At 36.3% G+C, this 12007-nt stretch overlaps 1 protein-coding gene across 4 annotated transcripts in view; it reads left to right on the top strand.

Moving 5' to 3' along the window:
* PAK1 (p21 (RAC1) activated kinase 1) overlaps positions 1–12007 on the top strand; it is a 154954-nt gene that overhangs the window by 78068 nt on the left and 64879 nt on the right. For 3 of the 4 annotated variants that reach the window (XM_046016053.1, XM_046016055.1, XM_046016052.1), the window contains exon 2: positions 2124–2334. In XM_046016053.1, coding sequence (XP_045872009.1) covers positions 2145–2334 — 190 coding nt within the window. In that variant the 5' untranslated portion in view covers positions 2124–2144. The remainder of the gene's footprint in view (positions 1–2123; positions 2335–12007) is intronic. The other variant, XM_046016054.1, reaches the window with a different exon arrangement.

The raw sequence follows: 12007 nt of genomic DNA, 5'->3' as shown, positions 1-12007 counted from the left end.
AAAGTTTGAATCTGGCCTGAAAGATGAGTAAGATTTTTATCAGTCAGAGGAGGGAGAAATCTTTGACAAGAAGCACTGGGGGATTGGAAGAAGGGTAAAGACTTGGCAAATCGAGAGAACAGAGATTTCCAAGGTATAGTTTGAGTGTAGGCTCTGTCCAGGTATGGTGGCTTAGTTGGTAAGGCACTTTAGCTTTTGTTCTGGGATGTCAGTGATGGATTTTAAAGTAGAGGAGTGCTAATGTAGTGAAAAGAAGGCACACATGCATCCCAGTGTTCATGGCAACAATATCCACAATAGTCAAACTGTGGAAGGAGCCGAAATGTCCTTCAGCAGATGAATGGATAAAGAAGATGTGTTTTTTATTTCGTATATACCATCAGAAAGGATGAATACTTGCCATTTGCATCAACATGGATGGAACTGGAGGGGATGATCCTAAGTGAAACAAGTCAAGCAGAGAAAGACAGTTATCGTATGGTTTTGCTTATAGGTGGAACATGAGGAGTAGTGCAGAGGATCTTAGGGAAAGAGAGGAAAGACTGAATGGGAAGAAATCAGAGGGGGAGAAAAACCATGAGAGACTCTGGACTCTGGGAAACTGAGGGTTACAGAAGGGAGGGGTTTGTGAGGATGGGATAGCTGGGTGATGGGTATTAAGGAGGGCACGTGTTAAGATGAGCACTGGATATTATACACAACTAATGAATCGTTAAACACTACATCAAAAACCAATATGTTGACTAGCTGAACATAATAAAAAATGTAAAAAAAATACAGAAGTGCTGTGTTTTAGATCACCTATGGCATGTAGAGAAAGAATTCAAGGGAGAAATAGATGCAGGGGATCATTTAGTCCTACATTTATTAAAAAATGTAAAAAAGGTTAATAAATTTTGTTCATAGCATTTAAATAATTGACATCACTGGGATCAGTAATTTTTAACATTACAGAATTTTGTCCATAACCTAGTTGCACTAAATAAAAATTTATGGGGGTCAGAACAGAACATCTATATTTCTAAAAAGCTCTTGGTGTTTATTACATTGGTTTATTTATTTATTTATTAATCAGAAACTTCAGCCTCTAAAGCACCATTGTGTTTACTTGAAGGAGCTTATATTCTAAGTAGTCATGGCCAAAGATATAGTTTCCACCGTAACCTGGAAGAATAATGAGAGACTTTATTAATTCTGTATATGTATATGCCTGCCCATTGTCAAGGACACTTACTGATTTAAAGTAATAACATCCATCTTCATTAAAACTCTTGTTACTATATGATATCAATTTTTTCCCTTTTTTAAAGATTTTATTCCTTCTCTTTACCAGAAGCATTGGAGATTGCCAGTAAATTCAACACCGTATATGATGGGATGGTTACTGCACTGACTATCATATATTTAGATCAAGGTCAAATTTTAGAGGAAGAAAATACTGGAAAGATGACATAGGCCAAGGGTCAGCAAACTTTTCCTGTAAAGGACTAGATAAATATTTTAGGTTTGTGGGCATATAGTCTCTGTTGCAACTACTCAGCTCTGCCATTGGAATGTGAAAGATGCCATAGACAATATGTAAATGAACGGTTGTGTTCCAGTAAAACTATTAACAAAACCAGCAGCTTTACGGACTCTTGATATAGTGATACAGTCCATTCTAGAGAGGGAACTTGATTTTCCTAAGGTTACAAAATTAGAGGTTGGCAAAGGGTCACTGTGTGGAATGCTGTTAGTTTTATTTAATGAATGAATAAATGGAACCCAAGTGGTTAAGGAATTTCTTTAAAGCTAGTAAGTGGCACTGGGATTACTAATTAATTTAGCTGGGCCAAATTCTGCCTTTCAGACTACATCAGGCTGGTTTTCTGTGCTCTCCAATATCTTAGGTAGAGAAAAAGAAGAATCTTGTGAATGTTCAGCAGTGTTTGGCACAGAGTAGGTATTACATCTTTGAGTATTATTGAGTGAGTAAGATGGTAGTAGTTACGGTGTGTGGTGGAAAGGTTTGAGCTGGGCCCTTGAGGATGGGTTGTATCATTTGGATTCTTTGAAATTTTTCAACATGAATTTCCTTTTGCATGAAAATAATAAAAGAGTTATGTTGTTCTTTCTGATTCCAGTAGCTGCTGGTGGTGGTGACAATGTCAAATAACGGCCTAGACATTCAAGACAAACCCCCAGCCCCTCCGATGAGAAACACCAGCACTATGATTGGAGCTGGCAGCAAAGACGCGGGAACCCTAAACCATGGTTCCAAACCTCTGCCTCCAAACCCAGAGGAGAAGAAAAAGAAGGACCGATTTTACCGATCCATCTTACCTGGAGATAAAAGTACAGTATTTCATTTCTTTCTAACCATTTGTATGCTTAAGACAATTTTTTTTTTTTTTTGGTAGCTTAAAGAGCTGTCCTTTCCTTGACTTAATTTTTCTTTAATACCTTTTTCGCCCTTAAATCCTTCCCTTGTCTTTCTTTCCCAAGGTGACTGAAGTCAGATAGGAAATAAACTTATTTTTATACTTTATTAACTATTTCTAGCAAAATTCTAAGAAAATAATTATGCTTTTGTCAGACTTTGGATAATCTGAAGCCATCTATTTACTTTGTAAGTTATAAAACTTTTATGAACTCACAAAATATAAGAAATACTGGAGTGTCTTCATTTGGAAATGTTTTTTTCCAAGCTAGTGTCATTTTTGGAATGTCTTCTTTCTGGATTCTTGATTGCCTCTTCTTTATTCATATGTCCTCCTCTCACATCTAGATTTGGAGATTAAATATCAGTAAGAAAGGCAAGTAGTTGCTGGGAAAAAGAAGCAGGACTTAGCATGAGGTACTAAGAATAGGTCATACTAGGTGGGCTCATTTTCTTTTTATTGATAAAATTTCTGGAAGAATAATTAGGATTTTAAAGATTTTATTCATTTATTTGAGAGAGAGAAAGAGAGAGCATGAGCTGGGGAGAGGGGCAGAGGGAGAGGGAGAAACAGACTCCCATTGAGCAGAGAGCTGGATGCGGGGCTCAATCCCAAGATCCTGAGATCATGACCTGAGCCAAAGGCAGACACTTAATTGATTGAGCCACCCAGATGCCTTGAATAATTAGGATTTTAACAGTGTATCTGATAAAGTCACTGAAATTGTCTGGACAAGATAGTGAAATAGAGGTTTGGGTGTCCACATTAATAAGTGATTTTTATTTGACTCCCCAAGTATTTATTTAAGTGGCTCTTGATGTGAGGTAAATTTCTCCATCATGCTTGCAGGGCCTTTTCTTGTAGTGTGTTGACGAAATTGGCTTCCTGTTTATAAATAGTTATCATGAGCTTCTGATTTAGATGGACCTGATTCAAATCCTGGATTACTCACTTACCAGCTCTCTGACCTTAGATATGTCAGTTAGCTTCTTTGGCTTTAGTTTCCTATCTGTAGGAAAGATTGGGATTTTCCTATCTCTAAAATTGGAATAATATTCACAGTGTTGTTGTGTGAAGATTATATGCAAATTTCCTAATTAAGTACCTTCCACACAGAAGGCACTTCATATTAGGATATGTTCTCTTTACTCCTTTACTGAAGCTGGGAGGCATAGCTAGTAGACCATATGATAAAATCAGAATTGGGATTCTGAAGTAGTAGGCCAAATATAAGAAGCACAATGGTGAATTGCAGAAAGTACCCTATGTTGCAGAAAGATATAACTGTATAGTTATAGATCAGTGTAAGATGGTAGATGATAGTATCATTAACCAAATAAGGAACACAGGAAGAGGAACAAGTCAGGAGGGTTGGTAGTTGGAGAAAACAGGAAAGCCTTTAAACACATTGCATTTGAGGTGAAAAGATAATTTTAGACACTTTGCATTTGAGGTGCCTTGGCATAGAGATGTCTAATAGGTAGTGATATTATAGATAGGAAATAATTGTTGAATAACTGAAATGAGAACTATTGAGAATTTTTACTATTTTGGGCTTGTATCTTTGTGTGTACTTATCCTATCCCGTATTCCACCTTCATAGTGAGCTCTTTTGGGGTCTAGTTAGAAGAGAGATGGGTAAGTTGCTTGTTCTCATTTTTTGGCTAACTCATTTATATAGTAGCTGCCAACTTCCTAGATACAGGGCTATGATCTAGGTGGTGTTACCATGCCGTAGAATTTTCTCTCATATATATATAGCCACTTTGTTTATCCCTCAGTTTAGGTGTGTATGCTTTTTTTTTTTAAGATTCCACATATTTATTTGACATATTTATTTGACATATTCCACATATTTATTTGAGAGAGGGAGAAAGATCACAAGTAGGTAGAGAAGTAGGCGGAGGGGGAGGGGGAAGCAGGTGCCTCCTGCTAAGCAGAATGCCCAGTGCTGGGCTCGATCTCAGGACCATGGGATCATGACCTGAGCCGAAGGCAGAAGCTTAACCCACTGAGCCACCCAGGCACCCCAAGTGTGTGCTTATTTTTTTTTTTTTAATGTTTAATGATTTTTTTTTTAAATTAATTTATTTATTTTTATTTGCTTATTTACAGCATAACAGTGTTCATTGTTTTGGCATCACACCCAGTTGTGTGCTTATTTTTAACACTGTGCTTTATCAACCATAATCCTTGATCTCTGTTAAGTAAGTAGGTGTTTAGCCCAAGTTTCTACATGTAGTAAAGAGGACTCTTAAAAAGTTGAAATTGTTCTTGCTGACTAGGAAGATAAGATTTCCTGCTTTGTAGATACCATCAAAATTAAAAACATTTGTGCTTCAAATTTTACCACCAGGAAAGTAAAAAGATAATCCATAGAATGGGAGAAAATTTTCTTAAATCATTTATCTGATAAGGGACTTGTATCATAAATATATAAGGAGCTAATACAACAGAACAATAAAAAAAACTCAATTGAAAAATGGCTAAACAATCTGAATAGACATTTCTCCAAAGACAGACAGACAAATGGTCAATAAGCACATTGGAGAGATGCTCAAAATCATTAGCTATGAGGGAACTGCAAATCAAAAGCACAGTGAGATGTCACTTCACACCCACTAGGATGGCTGTAATAAAAAGAGAATAACAAATGTTGACAAGGATTTGGAGAAATTGGAACCCTCATACACTGCTGGTGGGAAAGTAAATGTTAAAAACACTTAGAGAAGTCTGGCAGTTTCTTAAAAGATTAAGCATAGAATTACTATATGACCTAGAAATAGAAACGTGTCCATATAATACTTGCACATGAATGTTTATAGCAGCATTATTCATAATAGCCAAAAAGTAGAAATTACCCAGATAGCCATCAACTGATGAATGGATAAGTAAATTGTGGCACATCCATACAAATAAATATTATTTGATAATAAAAAGAAGTGAAGTTCTAATCCATGCCACAGCATGGTTGAACTTTGCAAACATTGTGTTAGTAAAAGAAGTCAGTCACAAAGGACCACATATTATATGATTCCATTTATATGAAATATCCAGCAAATCCATAGGCAAAAAGCAAATGAATCATTGCCCAGGGCTGTGGGAAGAGGCGGATGGGATTGGGGGTATGGAGTTTCTTTTTGGGGTGATAAAATGTGACGACCACAGGGGAAGGGAGGTAAAACTGGATGGGAAGAAATCAGAGAGGGAGACAAATCATGAGAGACTCTGGACTCCGGAAACCAAACCGAGGGTTACAGAAGGGAAGGGGATTAGGGGGATAGGGTAACAGGGTGATGGGTATTAACACGGACGTGTATTGGGATGAGCACTGGGTGTTATACACAACTAATGAATCGTTGAACACTACATCAAAAACTAATGATGTGGGCACCTGGGTGGCTCAGTGGGTTAAAACCTCTGCCTTCGGCTCAGGTCATGATCCCAGGGTCCTGGGATCGAGCCCCACATCGGGCTCTCTGCTTTTCGGGGAGCCTGCTTCCTCCTCTCTCTCTGCCTTCCTCTCTGCCTACTTGTGATTTCTCTCTGTCAAATAAATAAATTAAAAAAAAAAAAACTAATGATGTACTGTATGCTGGCTAACTGAACATAATTAAAAAAGAGAAGAAAGAAAACTTAAAAAAAAATAAAAGAAAATGTTCTAAAATTGATTATGGGGATGGTTGCCTAGCTCTGTGAATATATAAAAAGTCACTAAATTGTGCACTATATGGATGAATTGTATCTCAGTGAATTATATCTCAGTACAACTTGTGTGTGTGTGTTTTGTTTTTTTATTTAAAAGATGATTCCTGTCTAAAATAGCAGGTGGAAAGCATAACACTTAGACATCATTGGGAACTAAAGGGATGATCCTACATACTGAACGGGAGGTGGGGGTCTGAATATCTGGGTTGTAGTCTTAGTTCTGTCATAAATTGGCTGACAGTTTGGGTCAGTTATTTCTCTGTAGACTTCAGTGCCTTCATCCAAAAAACTAGAGTCAAACCAGTAGACATATAAGGTCTCTCATAGTTTTGAAATCCTAAAATTATATAAATGAGATTATAAAGATGAAGTTGGATTGGGTTGCATGTGTAGGTGAAAAGAAGCTGGGCCATTGTAAAGTACTTAATAATAAATCTGTATGTAGACCCAGAGATTCTTCTTGGACACCCTTCACTGAGTGATCCTAGGCCAAATCTGTTCTGAAAGTAAATCTTGTAGCTCAAGATCTCAAACCAGTTTCTCTGTGAATTCAAAGTATGGATACAGAAAGCATAGAGTTTTAAAAAGTTCTTGTGAAATAATCTAGTTGTCTCTTAGTTATAGAGACAACTAAGCTGTCTCTTAGTTATAGATTTTCTGTGCATGCCCTTAGCACATAGGTTTCACCCGTTTGCTTTAAAGATGGCTATAATTAATGCATGCATCAAAATGAGATGAGTGAAGTTTTTTCCCCCCTTTTGTTTAGAGCCTTTGTTCAGCTTAATTTTATGCTTGTTGATATTATCTTTCAGCCAATAAGCATTTGTTGACCTTTGCTTTGTGCCTCACTTAGTCCTAGCAGGATTCAAAGCAGAGTTAGCAGTCTTTGAAGTGGTATGGCCTTACTAAAGTATTTGGCCTAGAAATAGTCTAGAACTGGACTTAGAGAACCAAGATTGAGTCCTGTCTCCGATATTTATTCTGTAATTTCTTTTCCTCTTACCAATTTAAATCTTAGTATTCTCATCTGTGAAGTAGGAATAATTGTAATTCCCTTCACTCTTACCATTAGTAGGCTTTTGCCATTTCACACAGTGAACACAAAACCATTTTCTAAACTGTAAAACACTACAAATATGAGGTTTTTTTTTTTTTTTTTAAATGGGAAACTCACTTCTTGTTTTAATCTGATGCCCACAAGTCATTTTCAGTTGAGGAGGCTGAGGTTTAAAGAAAACTAAATTGCTTGAGATCACAGCTGGAAAGTGGCAGGGATGAGTGTGGAACTCAGTCTTCCTGCAGTGTCTGTTAACAGCATACCGGACTATCTCTGTTGGTTGTTCTCAACCCAGATTACATATCTGATTCACTCATGGTGCTTTTAAAGAATAACAGATGCCTAGGTCATACCCAGACTTTTGGAGCCAAAATTACCAAAGGGGTAGTTTTAGGTCTCTAAAGAGATTTGGGAAACGAGAAAGAAGAGTCTTTGTGGCCTGCGGTAGTGGCTGAGATGTGAGCTGGCAATAGTTAGAATGTCTGTGGGCATTACCTAATGCTGACCTCCAGCACGGCTTCAGTGTGTGCCTGAAGGAATGCATAAATAAATCAAAGAAGCTGTAGCTGAAGGCCTGGAGTATGTGGTGCTGGTTTGCAGAATTCTATTTGGGAAAGCCTGATACCTGTGGTTAGGATCTGGAGCCTTTGGCTTATTCTATTAAGTCATGCAGTATTTACTTTGGAATCTTCTTCTGGCTGAATTTTCACAACCAAAGTGGAATTCTCCAGGCTTGGGAAGAGTTTAGCAAAGTTAATTTTAAAACTGGACTACGTCAGTGTTTATCTCTCCCAAGTTTGGAGCATTTTACTGCCTTGAGCTCAGATTAGCTCAGCTGTACCAATGAGAGGTGCTTCTTAAAAATAAATCTTTTAAAAAAATAAGTAAGGCCAATGATTTGTGCTGAAACCCGGATGACTGTACTGCACCATAGGATTTGGCAGTGTCAGCCTCAATTCCCATGCTATCAGAAAGCCAAATGGAGTAGGCCAAAATGGGGTTAAAATTAGGATGGGTGAGGTTTTAACCTTCTTTTTCCACTTTGTTTCTTCAAGCTTGTGGTTTCTAGTTACATGACATCAGAATGATTCTTTTTTCTTCTCAGCCATAGTTTCTCTGTCTTAGTGAGTGGGTCCGCAAATCTTACTCTGAAACTTTCTTATATTAATGATAACTTGTTTTAAAGCTTTTAGCTTATAAAACATGTACATTTTCTTTACCTAAGTTGGTCTTCAAATTAAAAACAATAATAAAAAATAGTAATAACAAATAGTAATTACACAATAGTAATAACCATAAAATAGTAATAGCAATAACCAGCTACTATTTGTTGAATGCCTATTAATTACCACACAATATATTAAGAGCTTTGATGTTTGTGAAATATACCAGCCCTTGCAGGTACATAAATATTTCACTTAGTAGACTGCAAACTGAGGTTCATGGAGATTAAGTAACTTTCCCAAGGTCGTCTAGTTAGGGAGTGACTGAGTGAGGGACTGACAGTCTGATTCCACTGAACAACATTGATACTCAGGCTTAGTAGGTCAACACCTTGCCCAGGGTCACATCTGCATAGTCGTAGTGCATGGAGTCTGAATTTGAATAATTGTCTCTTGCTTCTGGACTGTACTGTCTCATTCTAAGTCCTCAGACACCATATAGTGTTTGAGGGCTCCCATCCGAGAGACGTTCAGACTGATGGCTTTAGTAGAATTGATTTGGTTGTTTCTTTTAACATTAAAACTAATTTGCATTTAATAACATTCGTTCTGTTACTCACTGGCATATTCATGTAGTCTGCAATATGGGGAAGACAGTACATTCAAAAGATGCCATGTTGGAGTTCAAGCCCTTAAAATTATCGCTATTGCCCCTCCCTGATTTTGTGACCTTTGATTAAGTTGCTTTACCTTTCTTGGCTTTAGCTCTCTTATCTGTAGTTATGGGTACACAGTAATACTTATCTCATAGAATTGCTGAAAGACTAAAGATGTGAAAAATGCTATGCAAACTGCAGCCTTTTTTTAGAGTTGGTAGAAATTTTGGTGGCTATTGTAACTTGCAGTCATGGTTGAGTTGTTATGACATTTACAAAATAGCAACTCTTAACAGGGTTCTTCCAAAGTAGAATTAAAGAATGATTCAGGTGTAAACTACCTTTCTCTTCTACATACAGGCTTGTATTTCCTGTTGGTTTAGATAGGGATAATGGGAAGAGCAGATTAAGTTATTCTGTGCACTGAGATGAAGCAGGTTTCCCAAGAAGTCTCCAAGAGTTCTCTGTAATATCTGTCAGAAGCAGGGTTCTAAGCTCTGGATATGGCCCTGGATTTCTGGAACAAATAATATATTTGAAACGGAGGCCAAAAAGGTAAGCCTCTTAAAACTCCAGATCTCTTAGATACTCTTCACTTCTTTCTTATTCTAATCCTCTCCCTTTTCCCTCTTTCTCTTCTGTGTTATCTAATTCACTTACATAGTGAAGCATTGATACACATACGATATTAGGAGTTGGGGCTTGACAAACAACTATGTGTTCAAGATTTTCTAAGGAAGTAACATTGTAAAATATTCTGTTTGGGGTTTGGTTCCTATTGCAGTGTTCTCAGATATTTGTTAATGTGGCCTTGAGCAACTCCCTGAACTTCTCTGGGTTTTCTCATCTTTAAAATGAAAAAATTGGACTGAATACTCTGTAAAATCATATGTGGCTCATGAACTAGATTTGTGTGTGTGTGTGTGATTAAATTCTAAATTTTTTAATTTAAAACACAAATTTTTCATTTCACAGAAAAAAATTTTAAGTGGATTCAACACCCAACATGGGGCTTAAACTCACAGCCCTGAGATTAAGACCTGAGACCAAGCCCTGAGATAAGGCTCTAATGACTGAGCAACCCAGCTGCCTCCAAATAACAGAAAATTTTTAACCTGAAAGATAAATGTTTCAATAGAAGTTTAAAAAATTACAAGTTTTAAACTTAAAATTTATTGGCTATTGACAACTAAAACCCAGTAGAGAGCTAACCACTATAACCTTCCCTGAACCTAAAATGAATGTGAACATATTATACCTCCTTAAAAAGGGTTTAATCCTTAAAATAAAAGTATTAAATTGATGACCTGCCTACAAAATATACAATTATTTCATATGGATTACCCACAACTAAAATAATTAGGGTTTAATAAATTAAGGTATGCAATAAACACATGTACTTATTTTATTTATATAAAGGTCTCTGAGAAACAAACTGAGGGTTTTAGAGGGGAGGGGATTGGGAGGATGGGTGAGCCTGGTGGTGGGTGTTAAGGAGGGCACATATTGCATGGAGCACTGGGTGTGATGCATAAACAATGAATCTTGGAATGCTACATCAAAAACTAATGATGTACTAACATAACAATAGAAAAAAGTAATTTTTTTTAAAGAAATGGGTAGACACAATTGTAAATTCATTAAAAGTTAACTGTTAATTGTGAAAAGGGGATGATTCTTTTAATTAGTCCAAAAGTGGTTTTTCATAATAAGTCCTAAAATGTAGAATTGATATGCTAGATCACTCCTGTATATTTGTATCATCAAGACAAAAAGTAACTTTGCAACGAAGAGCTATGGAATTGATTGCTAGGCATTTACTGGTGCTACTGCATGAACTTTTTGGGACTTGTTTAAAGTTTTTTTCAAATGTTATAAAGAATTATTTGAATATAACTTAGTATTTAGTGTTTGTTGAAGTCTTACCTTTTGATGAGCTATGGTTCTTGTAGATTCCACCATTGCACTTTTACATCTTATATAGAAAAATGCACGTTTCAGAAGTGTACAATTCAGTGATACATTGACTGCACCTATGTGGCCACTAACATGACCAAAAAAAAAAAAGGATATAGCTAGCCACCTAGATCTCCTTATGTTCTTCTCCCTTTCAGGCACTAACATATCTCTCTTTCCCAAAGATTAACTCATAAAGGAGTCTATTTTTTAACTTGCTCTATATAGAATCATACAGCATATATTTGCCTTTGTTTAACATTTTAAAATAAGATTTATCTGTATTTTTACATGTGGGTTAGCTCATTTTCATTGCTGTATAATATTCTCTTATAGGAATATTTTCCATTGTACTGTTAATGAACATAAGCTGTTTTAGCAATAGACTGTTAGGAGTGTTTTCTGACCATTCTAGTGCATGTCTTTATACATGTGTTCACACATTTCTATTGGGTGCATGTACATAGTGAAATTGCTGAATCACGCAGATACTTGTGTTAAACTTTGGTTGATAAGTACCAAACATTCAAAGTTCAAACACATAGTTGTTCAATATATTCCCACCAGTGGTGCATAAGAGTTGCACTTACTTTACTTTTTTTTTGTCACCACTTAGTATTATCAGTCTTTAATGAGGTTAAGCAGCTTTTCTATTAACTGGCCATTTGGGTGTACTTTTTTGTGAAGTGCCTGGTCAAGCCTTTTGCCCATTAAAGAAAAAAATTTTTTTTTATTGGTTTGCAGGAGTTCTTATTTAGATACAAGCCTTTTGCCAGTTATATATATTGTGGATATCTTCATTTACGCACTTAATGGTATTTCTGATAAAATTTAATATAGTCAGATTTATTATTTTCTTTCTAATGCTTTCTGTTCTATTTTTGGACTCTTCACCTGTTCTAAGTTATGAAATTTTTCTCCTATTAGAATTTTTCTGTGATTGTATACACAATCATATTATCTGTAAATTCTGGTATTTATGTTTCTTCCTTTCTAATCCTTCTCCCTGTTCTGCTTTTTCTTTCCTAGTTTCACTGGCTAATACCT

The sequence above is a fragment of the Meles meles genome, chromosome 8, assembly GCF_922984935.1.
Source record: "Meles meles chromosome 8, mMelMel3.1 paternal haplotype, whole genome shotgun sequence".
Taxonomy (NCBI): Eukaryota; Metazoa; Chordata; class Mammalia; order Carnivora; family Mustelidae; genus Meles; species Meles meles.
Note: the sequence above shows the minus strand (reverse complement) of the source record. Positions and strands in the feature narration are given on the sequence as shown.